At 37.7% G+C, this 19,970-nt stretch overlaps 1 protein-coding gene across 1 annotated transcript in view; it reads left to right on the top strand.

Moving 5' to 3' along the window:
• NUS1 (nuclear undecaprenyl pyrophosphate synthase 1 homolog (S. cerevisiae)) overlaps positions 1 to 17,871 on the top strand; it is a 26,563-nt gene extending 8,692 nt beyond the window's left edge. The window contains 4 exon segments of the mRNA XM_010861959.1: positions 9,315 to 9,440; positions 10,793 to 10,942; positions 12,475 to 12,574; positions 15,084 to 17,871. Coding sequence (XP_010860261.1) covers positions 9,315 to 9,440; positions 10,793 to 10,942; positions 12,475 to 12,574; positions 15,084 to 15,174 — 467 coding nt within the window. The 3' untranslated portion in view covers positions 15,175 to 17,871.
• The last annotated feature ends 2,099 nt before the right edge of the window (positions 17,872 to 19,970 follow it).

The raw sequence follows: 19,970 nt of genomic DNA, 5'->3' as shown, positions 1-19,970 counted from the left end.
AATAAGAGAATATAACCATAATCCAGGCACCTTGGTACTATTCCTGATTATGTTGGGTCATCTTAAAGCCTTGGGAAAGTGTTACTTATCTAGAGGTAATAAAGATAATTTGTAAAAGGTATTTAAAGGTAAATAGAGTTTTCTTCATCCACTAATATGAACGTTCATGCTGTGAGTTGTAGGACACACTTGACTTTTTTTTAATCAACTGAACTTAATTTTATGGAGCTGCTGCTCTGTGTTGAACTATTTCCTTGTCAGATGAGCAGAGTCTGTGAAGATAATCTCATTTTTAAGATTTACAGCCAGAGACTTAGAAAACCCACAGGGCTTGTTTATTTTGCCTACCTTTCTTGCTGAAGAACTGGAAGAACTGGAGCTAAAACCCAGCCCTTGCACCATTGTACTGGGTCACTGTCCCACATATCTCTCCCCTTGTTACAGCATGGTCATTCCAGGATAATTGTTGTTCTATGAGGTATTGTGGGGCTTTCTCTTGAAACAAAATTATTTAATGGCTTATGAGATTTATTTTGTTCTGAGTACTTCAGTCATGTAAAATTTTATTGGTACGTTAAAAAAAAATTGTCCTATAAGTATATGTTTTCTTCTCTGAAGATTGCCTCTAATAGTGTTACAATTGGATTGTTAGAGAACTAAATGAGGATAACCACCAGATAACTTACTTAGGTGTCTCATTTAAAAAGAAAGGTAGACTATTTCAAAGGATGGGTATTTATTTATTAAAAAAAAAAAAAAAAAAGTATTGCTTTAGTTCCTTAGCTGGTGAGATGAGAGATTGTAACGAGATTGGTTGAGTGTTTATCTTGCTTTTCTTTCCTTTCTTTATCATGTCCTTATAAACACTTGCTGTTAGATATTTCTTTAAAAATCTGTTTCTATTGAAGAGAAGCAATAGTCACAGCAAAAGTTTAGATTTCAGATATAAAAAAGAAATACATGTATATTTTGAAAGTCTCATTTTTTAGAATTGATTTTTCAGTTCATATAAATTTTAGAAGAAGCAATATTTAAGATCTGTCTCTTACTATATGTAGTCTAAGGACTTCCCTGGTGGCTCAGACGGTAAAGCATCTGCTTACAATGTGGGAGACCTGGGTTCGATTCCTGGGTCGGGACCTCTGGAGACGGAAATGGCAACCCACTCCAGTACTCTTGCCCGGAAAATCCCATGGATGGAGGAGTGTGGTAGGCTGCAGTCCATGGGGTCGCAAAGAGTCAGACACGACTGAGTGACTTCCCTTTCTTTTCTTACTATATGTGGGTTCCTGGTTTTCTGAATCTGTTTCTTGACTGATTAATGTGCTAAGGATTTACGATAAACCGGTTTGATCTCCTTGCAGTCCAAGGGACTCTCAAGAGTCTTTTCCAGCACCACAGTTTAAAAGCATCAATTCTTAGGCACTCAGCTTTCTTCACGGTCCAACAAGCACGTCCATACATGACTAATGGAAAAATCATAGTTTTGACTAATTGGGCCTTGGTCTGCAAAGTAATGCTTTTTAATATGGCTGTCTAGGTTGGTTATAGCTTTTCATAACCTGTGTAGGGCATACTTAATTCCACTCTCTTTGTAATATTTTCCCTCTCAGCTTCCGTGACATCATGTGTGTTTGGATGTCTTCCTGTCTCACTGCCTGCTCTTCTGGCTTGTTTGCTCCACTTCTAAAAGTTGGAATGTCCTAGAAGTTTGTGCTGTATGTATGCCCTTGTCTTTCTGACGTTCACCCTGTCTCCTAGATCTGCTGCTGCTAAGTCGCTTCAGTCGTGTCCGACTCTGCACGACCCCATGGACTGCAGCCTACCAGGCTCCTCCGTCCATGGGATTTTCTGGGCAACAGTACTGGAGTGGGGTGCCATTGCCTTCTCCCATCTCCTAGATCAGGGGTCAGAAAACTTCCTTAAAGGGCCAGGTAGTAAATATTTTGGACTTAGTGAGCCATATGGTCCCTGTCACAAACACTCAGCCCTGCCACTACAGTCGGAAGGTGGCCGTGCGTGAGTGGTGCGACTGTTCCAGTGGCAGTGGTTTGCTGACTCTTGACCCAGATAGTTTTCCCAATCCTTTCGCTTTAAATATCATCTGTATGCGCACACTCAGGTTTGAATCTCCAGTCCTTATCTTTTCTATAATTCCAGGCTCCTGTATCTAACTCCTTACCTAATATTTCCGTGTTTATTTTATTAGGCATCTCAAAAGCTTAACATGTCCAAAACAGTACTCTTGAATCCGCCCCCCACCACCAGACCCTGCCTTCCTGGTTTATTTCTCATCTCAGAAAATGGGAGACCACTACCTTCCAACCAACTGCTCAAGCTAAAAATTTACATGTTCTACCTCTCATCTGTCGTCAGGCCTCCTTGACCTTCTAGAGTATATTCCAAATTTGCCACTGGGTTGTGGTTCTTCCTGCAGCCACCCAAGTTTGGGTTTTCATTATTTTTCACCTGGATTATTGCTGTAGTGGCCTCTTAATTTATCTTCTGTTCTGATCTGGTCCCTGTATAATCCACTCTTTACCCATCAACAAAGTGAACTTTTTTGGTAATATTATTCAAACTCTAAATAAAACTTGGCAGTGGCTTCCCATTGTTCTTGAAATGCTTACTGAATTCAGAGGCCTTTTTTGTTAAATAATGCAATTGTTAAAATAATCATGAGATTAGCACCAAAGAAGGATACATGTTATACAAGTGAGAGAAGCAGGATACAAAATTGCTTGGTCAGGTATGCCTGCTGCTGCTGCTGCTGCTGCTAAGTTGCTTCAGTCATGTCCGACTCTGTGCAACCCCATAGGTGACAGCCCACCAGGCTCCCCCGTCCCTGGGATTCTCCAGGCAAGAACACTGGAGTGGGTTGCCACAGGTGTGCCTCAGTTCAGTTCAGTCGCTCAGTCGTGTCCGACTCTGCGACCCCATGAATCGCAGCACGCCAGGCCTCCCTGTCCATCACCAACTCCCGGAGTTCACTCAGACCCACGTCCGTCAACTCAGTGATGCCATCCAGCCATCTCATCCTCTGTCGTCCCCTTCTCCTCTTGCCCCCAATCCGTCCCAGCATCAGAGTCTTTGCGAATGAGTCAACTCTTCGAATGAGGTGGCCAAAGTACTGGAGTTTCAGCTTTAGCATCATTCCTTCCAAAGAAATCCCAGGGCTGATCTTCAGAATGGACTAGTTGGATCTCCTCGCAGTCCAAGGGACTCTCAAGAGTCTTCTCCAACACCACAGTTCAAAAGCATCAATTCTTCGGTGCTCAGCTTTCTTCACAGTCCAACTCTCACATCCATACATGACCACTGGAAAAACCATAGCTTTGACTAGACAGACCTTTGTGGGCAAAGTAATGTCTCTGCTTTTCAATATGCTATCTAGGTTGGTCATAACTTTCCTTTCAAGGAGTAAGCGTCTTTTAATTTCATGGCTGCAGTCATCATCTGCAGTGATTTTGGAGCCCCCAAAAATAAAGTCTGACACTGTTTTCACTGTTTCCCTATCTATATCCCATGAAGTGATGGGACCAGATGTCATGGTCTTTGTTTTCTGAATGTTGAGGTTTAAGCCAACTTTTTCACTCTCCCCTTTAACCTTCATCAAGAGGCTTTTTAGTTCTAGTTCCTCTTCACTTTCTGCCACAAGGGTGGTGTCATCTGCATATCTGAGGTTATTGATATTTCTCCCGGCAATCTTGATTCCAGCTTGTGCTTCTTCCAGCCCTGCATTTCTCATGATGTACTGTGCATATAAGTTAAATGCTTAGGAAATACTAAAAACCAGAAATAGTCATTTTATGATGATGAGATTAAGGGACATTCAGTTTGTTAGGAAGGATGGTTATGGGACATTTCCTTGTTGTCTACACTTACACAGTTTTTAATACTAGAATTTAAAAAGCCTCAAGATATAAAAAGAGATCTACATTTGGCATAGGGTTTATCAAAAATACCAAAAACATTGTTGTCTTTCTGAGGTCTACTTTCCTAGCATAATATTTTATTCTTTCATGGAAATTGTAGACTTTCTGGTATGTGCTCATGTGTTTTTTAAAAATTTTGGCTCTTTCATATATCTTTTCTATATATATATATTTCCAGATAGTTTACATGAGGGAAATTGTGCATGAGATACAGTTGTAGAGCAACAAGCATAATGTAAAAGTTTTTAAATCATTATGGCAAAACCCTAACTTTAGATTCCTAAGTCATCTGTAAAGAATTCAAGTATCTGTTACCCTGTAACTTCTTAAAAACCTTAGAAAGAGCTCTAGACTTAGTTTTTTTTTTTTTTTTTAAGATTCTGTTCATTTGTAAAACGGCCAACTTTCGTTTAACTTTTGGGGGAGGGAAATTCAGAATTTAATAGTAAGATGAATTTAGCGCTGTTTATCAGCATTACATAGTTACTGAGCTGAATAATTGGAAGTCAGGAGACCTGGATTTCAATCCAAAGGCTTAGACTCTTGACCAAAGGCAGTTAGTTGCTTGGCCTTGCTGAACCCTCTGTAAAAGGACAGGATAAAATAATTCTTGCAGTTCATTTTTATATAATTCTGTAAAGCACAGGTTTTTCATGAATTTGAGTATTTGCTGGTGTTTTTGCCTTCACTTCAGTTCAGTTCAGTTGCTCAGTCGTGTTCGACTCTTTGCGACCCCGTGAATCACAGCATGCCAGGCCTCCCTGTCCATCACCAACTCCCGGAGTTCACTCAGACTCATGTCCATCAAGTCAGTGATGCCATCCAGCCATCTCATCCTCTGTCGTCCCCTTCTCCTCCTGCCCCCAATCCCTCCCAGCATCAGAGTCTTTTCCAGTGAGTCAACTCTTCGCATGAGGTGGCCAAAGTGACTGGAGTTTCAGCTTTAGCATCATTCCTTTCAAAGAAATCCCAGGACTGATCTCCTTCAGAATGAACTAGTTGGACCTCCTTGCAGTCCAAGGGACTCTCAAGAGTCTTCTCCAACACCACAGTTCAAAAGCATCAATTCTTCGGTGCTCAGCTTTCTTCACAGTCCAACTCTCACATCCATACATGACCACTGGAAAAACCATAGCCTTGACTAGACGGACCTTTGTTGGCAAAGTAATGTCTCTGCTTTTAGGTCAGTTATTCCTAAGTGTGTGCTGCTTCCTTTTGCATAAAAGGACTTTTATTATGGTTTCTTTATTTTTATTACATCATTTTGGCTTTAGATTCTGTGAAGGCAAACAAGATGAATTATGATACGAGAAAAAGGCTCTCCACATATATTACGATATTGCCAGAGGAATTGCCTGTCTCAGTCAGAGGCATTCTTATATCTTGTCGCAGATCTTGTTCTGTGAAGTGTGTATGTGTAGACTTTGAATCCTGAAGAAAACTGTAGCCCAAGAATATTGCTTATGGAAAGTATCAGTAAGATAAGAACCATAGAGTATAATCAGATTTCTGGATGGCAGTCAGGCTGCAGGGTATCAGGAATTACTTTGCTGGTAATTACTTTGCATTTAGTATTTTTTTTTTTTTTTTGCATTTAGTACTTTTCAGAAACTGCTTTTTAATTTCATCCTTCCATCCAAATCAGCCGAGATAAAGGTTGAATTTAAAATAACTTTCTGGGGGTCTTTTTATAGAAAGTGTTTGCGTCTCTGTGTCGGAGTTTTCCTTTCTAACAGCGTTTCTGCCTGTGTGCAGTAAGGAAGTGTCTCCTTTTCTTGTGAGAGGTTCCTGGAAGCTTTTTAAAAATCCCATTCAGTGTCATGTCCATTTAGGTTTCATTGTTATTAGGTAGCACTTTGTGCACTGATAATTCAGTTTATTAAATAAACATTGAACTCCTGCTACGTGGAAGGCACCTTAGGGGAAAAGAGATAATAAGACCCAAGTTCACAAGTAAGACTACAGTTCATAGGGGGTGGGGGAGAGTTAAGCTATAACTAATAAAAGTAGAATATTGGTTTGTTAAGGAGTTTGAGCAGATGTTTGTATTTGCAAGAGTGAGGTAAGTCAGAGGAGGACTTGGGCATATCTGGCTAGAAATTCAGAGCAGCTTCTTGAGGGTAAATGACATTTCAGCTGGCCTGAAGAATTGGGAGAATTTTACAGATGTGGGGCTGGGGAGGTAACAAAGGTTGAAGGTTAGAGTCACTTCAGGTGCTATGGGGGCAATATAAAGCAATCAGATTTGCTGGGTAGAGAAGTATAGAGAAATTGGAAGACTCAATTATGTTATAAACATAGATTCTTTCTACCTACCAAGTGTGGAAGCATAACATGGAATGTTAATATGGATCTGCATAGTTTGTTCCTAATACTGTAGATTTTTGTAAGCATTTTGGGAGTCATTGAAGAGGTTAAAGTTGGAATGTGCCAGGCTTACAGATGTACCCAAGGAAAATCTGTCTGTAGTGATACACGCTACAAGGGGTAGAAGACCCATCAGAGGGTGGTTGTAATATTATAAAGAAGACTATTGCTTGAAACAGTGGGGTCAGTGGACAAAGGGAAATAGGTTCAGGGGAGCATTGCTATAGAAGAGCCAAGGGTTAGCATTCTGATAGGCTGGTGATGGTAATGCCAGAGAGCAGAGACCATGTCTGGGTGACTGGGTAGCTGCTGATGATGTTATTAGAAGGAAAACAACCACAAGAAGGGCTGTGTTTTATTTTGGTTGGTGGTGGTGGTGATTTTTTAAAGTTACATGAGCGGCTTTACAGCAGTTGTGATTTTAAATCACCCACTGTCCCATCAACCTTACATATTTACTGTTCACCTTTAGGCTTTGTCCCTAAGTACGTATAAGTTTTACACTTTCGTGCTACTTCTTTTTTTTTTAACTTGATGCAATATAAGTGTTTGAGAGTTTTTTTGAAAGATAAGCTACCAAGTTTTAGATTTGTTCATTTTCAGATGCTTACAGAACTTCAAGGTGGGATTAGATGTTTGAATAAACTCAAAATATTGGGAACCAAATGCCAATCCTTTTTTTTACTTAAAATTTTAATATTTTGTTCATCATGGATGTTTTGCATTATTTTTAAATTTTTAAGGGTATTACATTAAGTTACTATTAATTTTAGTTACTAGGATTTTTGCAACGCACAGCTTCCTGCCCCCGGTTTTGCCTCATTCATCTTACCCTGGTCCTGATGCTGGGGTTTTAAAGTCCCGTAAAGAACCAGAGAAGGAGGAGCACATGGACAGAAAGAGGGCTGAGGCAGAAACGCTGAGGAGTAGTCTCCATTTAGAGATGGAAAGAGGAAAAAGATTCAGTGCAGAGTGAGAAGAGGCCATTCAAGGAGTAGATTGGGAACTGATCCAGAAGATAATTCAAGCAAACTGGGATGAGGATAGGATTTTGAGAAGAAAGAAGGTCTCTGACCTGTCATGGCCTTTCCGCAGACCAAAGTGCTTGGGCTTCCCTTGTGGCTCAGCTGGTAAAAAATCTGCCTGCAATGCAGGAGACCTGAGTTGGATCTCTGGGTTGGGAAGATGCCCTGGAGAATGGAAAGGCTACCCACTCCAGTATTTTGGTCTAGAGAATTCCATGGACTGTATAGTCCATGGAGTCGCAAAGAGTCGGATGTGACTGAGCGACTTTCACTTTTCTGTGCTTGGCACTGTGCCAGCCTCTTGTAGGCGCAACAGTCAGAGCCCTGCCCATGGAGCTTATATGACCTACCCCTGGCATGAACACCCTTTCCCTGTATCTTTAATCGCTTTTACAGTAACCCCACCTAAGTCGTCTATCATCAGCTATCTCAAACTCGTGTTTTCCTTCAAACCAGTTCTTTGTAGAATTTCCATACTTTTTAAAAGTATTACCACCTTCTGTTTCCCAGGGTTAAAGCCATGGGATTTTCTGTGTTTACCTCTGTTCAAGTCATGTTCTTTATTCTCTCAGCTCTTCTTTTACAGTGAATTCTTTTTCACTGCTTGATCAAATTATGTGTGGACTACTGCAGTGGTCTGCTGCCAGTCCTCCTCTATACTGCTGCCAGGTTGGTTTTCCTAAAGATGAATATTTCTACACGTTTATACATTGCCAGAAAAGGTTGGTTACCCATTGGGTAGGCAAAATGAAGTAAAAATTGGGCCCATTCCCTTATTCCTTTTCTCAAATCATTTGATTTCTCAAATCAAAAGTAGTATTAGTCTGTCTTTTGAGAATTCAGTGCTTTTTTTCTTCATGATCTATCTTTTCCATTTTCTTTTCTCTTAACTTTCTGAGGTCAGCTCAACTTAAGTCTTGTTTGTTTTACAAGGCCTTTTCTTAACCAAAGAGACTGCTTTTTATCTTTGAACTACTGATAGACCCATACTCAACCAAGTTGGCATTATACAGCATATTCAGCAGATTCTGTGTTACTGTATATATATTTATTTATTATGTTCTGTCTCCCAGTTGATCTTTGAGCTGTTTTGTTAAAGACAGAGCTGACTGAGAGTACAGAGAAGGAGCCCTTGATAAAGGTCTAAGAGGCAATGACCACTAGAAAGCTGGCCTCTCTGAAAATAGCCAAATTGTTTTTTATTAGAGCTCTCTATGTTAGTTAAGTTTGTTAATAGTTCCTTGATCTTTCTCAGTGATAGATAGTAACTGTAGTTTTTACTTTTATGTGCATGGTTGGAGGATCAGAAAGAGTTTTATGTAGTATATTTTCATGCTTTACTTGAATTTACTAAATTTTGATTTCGGCACTTTTGTCTGTTCTCTTTGTTGTTGAGTCGCTAAGTTGCGTCTGACTCTTTTGCAGCCCTGTGAACTGTAGCCCCCCAGGCTCTCAGCCCCTTCTGTTTTTCTTCTTTTTACACAATTCATATTATTCTTACTGTTAAAAAAAAAAACTAATCAAATTGAGGTAACAGTATTGCATGCATAGAGTGAATCTGTAAAGAGAGTAGTCTGGGAGAGAGGAAGATAGAAACTTTGGACCGCTGCTGCAGTTTCTAAATGCTCTGACAAATCCCGTAAGGGTCTTTCTGAGACTTGGGTCTTAGTTTCTTAACCTGTAAATGAAGATGTCAAGTGAATGGTCTCTGAAAAGTTCTTTATAGGTCTGAATTTTTCTCATATCCATATTGACACGGAATTGTTACTCCTGTCCTTTTTTTGACTTTAGTCCGAGGCCAGACTTAAAATAACAGTTTTGTTGTCATGTTTTCCTTTTAGATTCTAGTTTAGGATTAGTCATCATTGCTTCATTTGGAATTTTTTCAGTTCTAGATCCAGTATTGTTTTCATAACAAGCATCCATTAATTATTGATGAGGATAAATTAACCTAGTTGACATTTACTTTTTTTTTTTTTCTTTTAAGGTATTTTCAAAAGAAATAATTCCAGGTTGATGGATGAAATTTTAAAACAACAGCAGGAACTTCTGGGCTTAGATTGTTCCAAATACTCACCAGAGTTTGCAAATAGTAATGACAAAGATGATCAAGGTAAGCTTGAGTGTAAAATTGAATACCTAACATACGCAGATAATGTTTTTTGTATTTCAAGGCAGATTCTATTACTCCTTTATTTATTCATTTTGCCCTAGTGTTTATTATCACTACCTTTAATCATCAGAGTTAAACTTTTCTTTCTTCATCTGGTTAAAAGATAATTTTCAGAAAAAGAAAATCATGACTCATACATATTAAAAAATAAACACATGTTAAAGATTTTATTTAACTCAAACAACCAGGAATCAGTAGATTTTAAAGCCTGTTCAAAGAGAATCCAAAGAGTTGACACACTTATAGATCAAAAATATTAAAATAAATATGTGAATAGAGACAAAACTTGTTTAATTGAATCTCTACCAAAGAATTGTATGTCTATAGACAAGAATTAGGCAGAGCTATTAGTTATCTAGAATCCTATCAAATGTAAAACAGCTCCATAGAATAAGAATTTGGTAAGGTAGATCCGTGTGCTATAGACAATTCATTTCCATTAAAGCAATTTGTTTTCTTCCTACAGCCTTCATTTTTGTCTTCTATCTGTGTTATTGCTAATAATACTGTAATTGTAGATGGCATTTTGGGTGAGCGGAAATTGTAAGTTACCCTATAACTAAAAAGCAGGGACATTACTTTGACAACAAAGGTCCGTCTAGTCAAGGCTATGGTTTTTCCAGTGGTCATGTATGGATGTGAGAGTTGGACTGTGAAGAAAGCTGAGCACCGAAGAATTGATGCTTTTGAACTGTGGTGTTGGAGAAGACTCTTGAGAGTCTGTTGGACTGCAAGGAGATCCAGCCATTCCATCCTAAAGGAGATCAGTCCTGGGTGTTCATTGGAAGGCCTGATGTTGAAGCTCAAACTCCAATACTTTGGCCACCTGATGCAAAGAGCTAACTTATTTGAAAAGAACCTGATGCTGGGAAAGATTGAGGGCAGGAGGAGAAGGGGACGACAGAGGATGAGATGGTTGGATGGCATCACTTGACTCAATGGACATGAGTTTGGTTAACTCTGGGAGTTGGTGATGGACAGGGAGGCCTGGCGTGCTGTGGTTCATGGGGTTGCAAAGAGTCGGACACGACTGAACTGAACTGAACTATTAGAGGATTTATTCATAGATACAAGGTCATTCTGAGCACTTTGATAAGACTATATGTAAATAAATACACAAATGATATGTACAGGTTCTTTCAGAGCAAAGTAGCTAGGTATGCTTTGATGTTAAAATTGAAGGGTGTAAAAGATTCTTGTTTACTGTAAAAACTATACTTTTTCTTGGAACTGATTTTGAAATATATTTGAAAGAGGGTATTTTTTAAAAATATCTTTTTTTTTTCTTCCAGTTTTAAATTGCCAGTCGGCAGTGAAGGTGCTGTCCCCAGAAGATGGAAAAGCAGATATTGTAAGAGCTGCTCAAGACTTCTGCCAGTTAGTAGCCCAGCAGCAAAAGAAATCCACAGATTTGGATGTAGATATGTTAGACAGTTTACTTAGTAAGTCGTATATGTCTGTTTTTAGTTTTGTCTCACAAGGATGCTGTATGAAGGAGAATATCTATGTCTCATTCTTACCATAAAGCCTGATTTTGTTGTTTTTGTTGTTGTACTTATTATGTTTCTAAAGTTTAGAGACCCACATAATTTTGAGATGATAAAATGTGTAGTCAGCTCCTTCACTTTCAGAATTATTGGTAAAGGAGAGGATCTAAAAGGGTTTGGGGGGCATTCCTTAAAAATAGAACTTCTACTTCTGCCTCCTTCTTTTAAAATTTATTTTGCCTTATTTTATTTTATCTTTCAGTTTTATTGAAATAAAATGACATACAGCATTCCTCTTTCTTCTTAGTTTGAACTGTCTGTTAAGTTTGAATATTAAGTTTGAACTCAACAGCTATTTAGGAATCAGTCCCAGGAATATACTACTATCATCTGTGACTCCTTTCTCAGTATTCCTTCTATTCTGTTGTACCAAATATACCACTTATTCTGTCATGTTACACTACATGTAACATTATATTTTATCTATTTTTCTTCAATTGCTTATAAAAACCTTTAGTTTGTTTATTCTTTCCAGAGTTCCTTAGGAACTTTTTGCCTTAACTTTATGGTCCTTCTGCTTACTAGCCTTATCCTTAATCCTTTTGAAGAAAGGCAATAATTTTAATAAATTCATGTCCATTGTTAGCTTTTATAGCCATACAATTTCAAATGTATTTTTCATTTACTCAGGTAAATTCTCCATTTACCTTGTGACCAGAAAGTTAGTGGCTGAACTGAGGTTATTAGAAACTCTTAGAACCTGGGTCCCTTGGATTATAGCATCTTTTGTGCTACATCATTGATTATTTATATTAAGATTTATTTTACTTTATTTTTTAGTAGTTGAAATATTTTTATCCCCTTTTCCTCTCAAGCCAGATCTCATATGGAAACCAGCTTGCAGAGCAAAGAATGGCCAGATCTTGGTTGAGGCAGGTGTACAGTCTCGTCTTCCCCTCCTGGGAAGCTTGGGCTTTCCTCTAGGGAATACTGAGACCCTTTGTACTGTATAGCTAGGAGTTGGTCTTGCTCTGTAAAATCGGCACATGTGGAGGGAAGGAGAATAGACAACTTTTAAAGTTGCTTTTCATCCCTGAAGTTACTTGGTTCTGTGGCCAGAATAAGTGTTTGAGTCCTTAAAGCAATGAGGGTCTCAGGATGCCAAGAGAACACATAAGTTGAGTCTTGAAAGATAGATGGGATTTGAGGATTACCTGTAGAATGGGTGGGAGTTGGGATACCCCTCCTTGTCAGGTAATCAGTCCAGTTAAACAGCCTTTAGAGAAAATTTCCACATTTGGAAATAACATATATAAAAATATATGTTGTGCCAAGAAATTGGGGTATGGAATGTATAAATAAAGTTTCTGAAGAGAACAGATACATGAAAACATAAGAAACCAATTTGAGGAACAGAATTTGCCATAGGTCATTTTTTTGTAAGCAATGTATATTAATTTCTTATGTGTGTTTTTTTTCTTTCCAAGGTTCAAATGGTTTCCCTGACCCTGATTTAGTATTGAAGTTTGGTCCTGTGGACAGCACACTAGGCTTTCTTCCCTGGCACATCAGGTTGACTGAGATTATGTAAGTGGTTAAAAGTGTACTGACTTTAGTTCAGTCCAGCAAGTGTTTCTTGAGCCCAGCGCCATACTGGATGTGATAGGAATTCCCAGAGAATTATTGTAATACTGGATCCTTTCCCTCAGGTGTTTGACAATATCAGTGGTAAAATAAAAACCTATGTAAACGACTCAGACACAAGAGATTTTGTGGTTGTGCAGATATTTGGTATTAAAACTAATCATCATAGGAGACCAGGAGTGATCTCTGTGGGCCAGAGTTGTTGATTCTACAGAAAAGATGTAACTTGATGCAAAGTGTGTAAAGGGGGTAGAATTTTTGTAATTAGAGAAAAGGCAGAAAGTGTAGGGAGTGAGCTGCAGGGAACAAAGAAAAACTAGGGGGCAAGACATGAGTGTCGCGTTAGAAGGAAATAGGTAACTGGCCACACCAGTGCAGAGGCTTAGTGTTAGATTCTAGTAGTATATGGTGAAATCAGATAGTTTGGGACTGTTGACATTGAGAATGCTTTAAATATAAGCATAAGGAATGTGTGTGGTTGTTAGAAAGGCAGTAGGAAATCAGTGGGAATGGTGATTTTGGAAGGTTCGTTTCGCAACTATGTTTTAGAGTAGATTGTGTCTGGGTAAGAATGAGCTAACGTGACAACTGAAGAGTTTGTCATACTCTTGACATACCTGTAATTTATGAGAGTACATGGATGAGAATGAAACTGCTTATTTAGAACAGAGTTTGGCAAACTTTTTGAGTAAAGGGCCAGAGGCTAAATATTTTAGATCCTGGAAGCTGTGTCTCTTTCAGAACTGCTGTTCTCTGTTGCAACTAAACACATGCCGGTGTAGCTAAACAAGCGTGGACGATTATGTCAACAAACGTGTGTGACCATGATCTCGTAAAGCCTCGTTTACAAAAATAGGTGGCAGTCTCCTGGACTGTAATTGCAGACCCCTGATTTAAAATAAAGGAGAAGGGCAGCTCGGTGAGGAATACCAGAAAATTAAGAAATAACCCAATGGGACTTCCCTGGTGGTCCAGTGGCTAAGCCTCTGAGCTCAGTGCAGGGGGCCCAGGTTCATTTCCTGGTCAGGAAACTAGATTCCCAGGTGCCACAACTAAAGATTCCGCACGCCACAATGAAGATCTCACATGCCGCAACTAAGACCCCAGCACAGCCAAAATAAATAAAAATAAATATTAAAAAAGAACCAAATGTCCATCAGTAGAATAGTTACACTATGGCCCACACATACAGTGAGATATATGTAACACTTAATAAACCGGATGTAGAAGCCACATGTATCTACCTAATAAACCTTCAAAAATATGACTGAGTGAAAGAAGTTTGCAAAATAATATGCACTGTTTGATACATTTAAAAGCTATACTTACTTCATGAAAGTGGATGCCATTGGGTAGAAAAGGAGGAGAGACCATGAGATGCCTCACCTCCTTCTTACCTCCATCTGGGGCAGATCGTGCTCCGGCTGCTGTCCCATGCCGCTTTTGTGGAATATTTATAGAAGGGAAAACTGGATAAAAATGAAAATGAACAAATTTTAAAAATATGCATCACTGGTGAATCTCACAAACATAATATTGATTGAAAAAAAGCCCAGACATAAATAAAAGAACACACACTGTGGAATACTGTTGATAGAATTTGCTGCATGAGATAAAGCACATGTGGAAGAAAAAAGAAAAAGAGAGAAACTTAGGAGCCTAAAAATATATTTTAATTCTGGGTCCTAGGAGGAATATACTATGAATTCTCTTATTCATGAGAACCAGTTACCAAGTTCACTTGCAGGCCTAGCACTTTCCTGATTGCAGTAAGAACTAGAGGAGAAATGAAATGACTCCTGAGTTGTTAAGCCTAAGTGACTGGATAAATTACAGTGTCATTGAGACAAATGGGAAAGGCAAGGAACCATTGATTTTGAAGGGAACAGGTTGAATTCAAGAATAAGATTTTGAGGCCATGGTCTGTTTAGACTTAAGAGGGCAGATGAAGATGTAAGATTGGTGCTTAGACGAAAAGTCATAGTAAGGGTGGATCTTTGGGACTTATCGGTACCTAGCAAGTGTGGAATGTAAACCAACAAGGACCTACTGTATAGCCCAATAAACTCTACCCAATATTCTGTAATAATGTATATGAGAAAAGAATCTAAAAAAGAATGTGTATATGTATAACTGAATCACTTGGCTGTATATCTGAAACTAACACAACATTGTAAGTCAGCTATACTCCATTAAGATTAAAATTACTTTTTACAAGTCCCTTTAAAATGTCAAAAAAAAAAAAAAATGTATAGAGGGGTTAGTTTTTATTTGAACTCTTTCACAGCAAGTTTAATAATCATTTAGTAGAAATAGTTTGATGTACTCTATGCTTGTAATTTACTTTCTTCTGTTCTTAATCTTTTTGGTCATTACCCTTCTGGTTCCTCTCCTCCAAATTATAGCGTATCATCTAATTGCTTTTTTCTCCTTTGGTTTTTTTTTCCCCCAGCTCTTTGCCTTCCCACCTAAACATCAGTTATGAGGACTTTTTCTCTGCCCTTCGTCAGTATGCAGCCTGTGAACAGCGTCTGGGGAAATAGTGATTCGCTGGTCGCGTGATTTGATTTCAGGCTTTTGGAGAAAAGGACTCAAGTGACTCTGATGTTTACAAAGCACCTATGAAACCCTGTACACACCTAGTTCATAATCCTCATAATTTATCAACAAACACAAAAAAGTGTCTTACTTGAGAGTAAGAGTATGTGTGAGCGAGTATGTGTGTGTGCGCGCGTGTGTGTGTGCATGTGTGTGTGGAAATAAACTTATAAATGAGGAAGTAGTGGAGAAGGAAACATGGTGAGCTGGTACCTTTGAGCAGATTGCAGCAATGTTTTAGGAGCTGAAATTTCAGATTTAAAGGCTTCAGCCCTAACTACTTCCCTGTTTTTCTGGGGAGAGAAAGGGGCAATTAAAGCTATTTTGTTGTTTAGGGGGGTGGGGGAGTAATTTTTGTTCAGTTTTTCCAAGTGACCAAACTTTAAGTTTTAAGAATAATATATTGACATATGAAATGGAAGCATTCTGAGTTTGAGGGATGGAGTTCCGTGTTGTTCACATGTTAAAAGTTTGCTCACCTTTGGAGCAGAGGGAATACCTGTTTTCAGACATCCGTCCATTTTCATCTCTTCATTATTATCAATGTGACTTGAAAATGTTGCTCTGTTGTCTGTGTTCTGGGTTGTGACGATCATTTGAAAAAGAACTCTTACATTGGAATACAGAATTTAAAAATTTTAAATATTGTTTGAGACAGTCAAAAAAAAGGTAAAAAGTCATGATCTGAAAAGTAAACGTGGAAAGTTTCCCAGATAAGTAGAGAAAGTTTTGATTTCCTTTTCCATTTGGTGGGCTGTTTGCGAGATAGTACCCAGAGTTGGTTAAAAAAATATTTCCATTAACTATGTTTATTTAAAATAAGCATTTGAGGGAAGTTACCAAGGCAGCTCTATTCCTCAAAAGTAACCTGTTCCTCTTTGGAATAGCACATGTAGGGCCATGTTAGTACCCAGGATTTTTACTGAGTAAATCCTGATGGTGACTTTGTATTAAAAGATCTTTAAGTGAGATTGAGGCCTGTGTAGGTAATAAAATATTACCACAGTTCTACAAAAGTAATTTAATTTTGCATGTTCTCTTTCATGGCAGAGAACAGCACTGGTTTTGTTATTTTTTAAATGAATAGATGATTTTTTGATAGGTGTTTAGTAGTTCTCCCCTCTCTGCTGATACTTGGACAGAAACCATTCTTTATATATTTGATGGACTGTTTTCAGAAGAATCTTATCAACAGCAAGTGCACAACAGTTATCCAAAATGATGCGTTTAGAATGGAGTAGATTTAAATACTAGGTCTCAGTCTGAAAAATAGCAGAGAACACTGGATTTGGACAGCAAGGTTTGAAATTGCTTGTCAGATTCTGAGTCTATAAAGAATAAATGTTTTGACTCTGGATTCCAAAACTCCATTTATGATTTTAAAAATACACTTGAAATAAAATGATTATAAACTAAATTTTGGTTCAGTGACATTACTTTGCACATTATAGTTCTTTGTACATTGTGAGACTTTTTTTTTCAAGTCTTAATTTATTGCTAAAAGCTTTGTGTGATGCGACATCATATCTCTAAACCTTACCAGAGAATTTTTTTGTTTCTGTGCCCCTGTACTGTCATCCGTGTTTTATTGAGGCTTTTTGGCCTTAGTTGAAGACTGAATTTATGCCTTTTATATATGTGTCTTTTTTAAACATTCTGGAATATATATGCTTTTAATGAATTAAATTTAATGGGCCCAATTGAAGTGAAGGGATTTCATTTTTGTTGAAGTTAGTCAAATAAATTACCCACTGGGATGTAGCCAAAGCCCTACAAGAACAGTTGAGTTTTTTGTATTTTTATTTTGTCCTTATATTTCATAGCAGTGTAGTGTTACCTATCAGAGTAAATCTATAATCTGACATGAGTCTGTTATTGTCCTAGATGGGAAGAAACCCTTAAAACAAGTTGCTAAGGATTCTGATTTCAGATTAGGCATTCCAGTTTCTTTCCATGAGGTTAACTGCCAGTACAGTCTCCACAATTTGAATGACATCAATCATTCTATAATTCCTGCCAAAATCACCTACTAGTTATGCATTATCAGGGCTCTCTTTGCACTCTCAAGAAGAACTGAAAACTTTAAAGAGTTGTTTATCTTTATGTGTTTTGAAGAATATCTTTATATTGTTTCTTCTGACACTCTCCACAATGGAAAAATTATCAAATTAAGCCTACCTTACGGATGGCAGCTTGGAGCCTAGCAAGAGGTTGAGGGTTTGAATTCCATTCCCAATTCTGATTTGTGTTTTGTTTCTTAACACTTGATTATTGTTAGAAAGTTTGAAAGCTGGTTTTGATGTGAATAGCAAATTCTGATATATTGTGACTAAGGCTGAATAGTGTCTGTCTTAAGAGAGGAATGTGTTCTAATGTTGATGAACAGTGCCAAATACACTGTGCACATCTACAAGTTAATCTTTGAATGTATGTTACTGGATTAGCCCCTCCTCTTCCTGTGTGATGGTACCGTGCGTAGAGTCAAATCCTTGTGATGTTTTGTATGGCGTAGACTTTGGCAACATGTAAATAATGTGTAAAGTTTTTATGATTAAGGAATCAAATTTATTGAATTTTATTATTGAAGGTTGAAATGACGTGTATGAATAAAAACAATAAAAGAATATACTCTTTTCATGGACTATAGTATTATGTGAATGCTACATTTATTCTAAACATGTAGGGACTGCAGAAATTTGATGAGAAGCTCATATGACAAGATAGCAATACTATGTTTTTAGATGGTGTGTTCTTGATTGAAGTATATTCTCATTTTTACCAGATTAAACATTTGGAATCTTAAAATGTTAATTTGCTTTTTGCTAGGTAAAAGTAAGGTGAAATTGAGCTTTGCTATTGCTAAAATTTTCAAAATTCCAGAATAATATCTGAATAGTTTTTTTTTTTTTTTACTAAATATTGAATGCCAAATTGAAAATGTATATGTGTACTCTTTTAGAAAGGAATTTGACAGTTCTCGTCAAACCAGAAAATAGAAGAGTAAGAGCTATGGTTTTTCTTATGTTGCATAGAGTATTCACTTTCTCACTTGAGAATCTAATTGTAAGGTAGTTGGCTTTTTATGCATAATTTTCATCTGAAATCAAGTTTCTCAAAAGTCACCTTTTAACTTTAGTTAATAGGACATACCGTTAACAAAAGCTAGTGTAGGGGGAAGTTCAGAAAAGTTTGAAATAAAACCCAACTGCTGTCAACAGTTGTCCAAGAATCCTAGTTGATAGGCCATATACTTGATAAAATTGGTGGAAAAGGGAAGTGCAAAAACAATTTGCTTTCAACTTTAAAAAAACACATTCATTGTAAAAAAAAAAAAAAAGAATTCAGAGAAGCAAATGTAAAGGAAAAAACTTCTAATACCATCATTCATTGATTACATTTCTGGTGACAATCCTAGAATTTTTTGGTATTTATATTTAAATGGATCTTACTGTAACAGGTTTAATAAATTCCTTTTAAACTACAAACACCAAATTGAGTGTTGCATTCTGTTTTGTGTTTGGCTCTTGTGTCTAGATATAAACAGTTATATCACATGAAAATGTTTGAAAAAATTATAGTCCACATTGAGTTGTCCTTAATGAGAACTCAGCCTTGGTCCAAAATCTTCAAGAAATTTTATACCCATTTCTCTTCCCTCTATCTTCTAGAGATTCAAGTACTATAAATTAAGCATCTGGATTTAGCATCCACATGATGCAAAAAAACGTAAAAACTATATGTACTCCCAGGTCAGACTACTTGGATTATCTGCTATTGACCATTTTTATACTTTTCTTCATTAGCACTAATAATTTAACTTGCCCTTATAAGGACAGGGGTAAAAATCTGTCTCAGGGAAGGAAAACCTGACCAAAATGATGAAATCAGAATGATATCTAAGTGTCAACATAATAGTTTTAGTATATATTTCCTTTCTGATGATTGGTGTCAACTGCTGCTGCTGCTGAGTCACTTCAGTCGTGTCCGACTCTGTGCGACCCCAGATGCCCCGTCCCTGGGATTCTCCAGGCAAGAACACCAGAGTGGGTTGCCATTTCCTTCTCTAGGTTTCAACTGCTAAGTCTTTTATAAGTTTGGTCTGTGAACCATTCCTTTATTTTGATAAGTATATTTTGCCATGTCATTCCCCAGTAACAGCCATATGTAACAACTGCTTAAAGATAACTTGTACAGAATTCACTAGAGAAGTAACAGGTAATGGTAATAGTAACCCAACTGTTTTCCCCAGAGAGGAGCCTATATTTTCATTAGGTTTCAGATAATTAGAAAATGGGACATCAAAATGTGGACTTTGACTCCACTAGAGAGATTTGACAGCATCTATCCAGTGCAGTTGTTTACTCCGGCTGGAGTGGTTATGCCCACTGCTGGACATTTGACAATGTCTGGAGGCAGTTTTATTTGTTACAGCTGGGGGAGGAGAGGAGTACTCCTGGTATCTTAAGAGGCCAAGGCTGCTGCTGGCAGTGCTACAATGCATCTGACAGCCTTCAAAACAAACAGCTGTCCTGCCTCAAATGTCAGTAGTGCTGAGGCTCAGAATCTGAGGAGGGTTGCCTAAAATGTGCTGTACGTAATTGCGGGGGAAACAATTTGTTTAGATTTGAATCCATAGATCATAGTTTAGAGATGAAATATTTATATGCATATTTTTAATTACATGATGATATATTAACTTTCCCACTCACGAGCTCTATTCATTATTTTTACATTTATCTTT

This window comes from Bison bison, unplaced genomic scaffold (assembly GCF_000754665.1).
Source record: "Bison bison bison isolate TAMUID 2011002044 unplaced genomic scaffold, Bison_UMD1.0 scf7180017864473, whole genome shotgun sequence".
Taxonomy (NCBI): Eukaryota; Metazoa; Chordata; class Mammalia; order Artiodactyla; family Bovidae; genus Bison; species Bison bison.
This window is presented reverse-complemented; position numbering and strand designations above follow the sequence as displayed.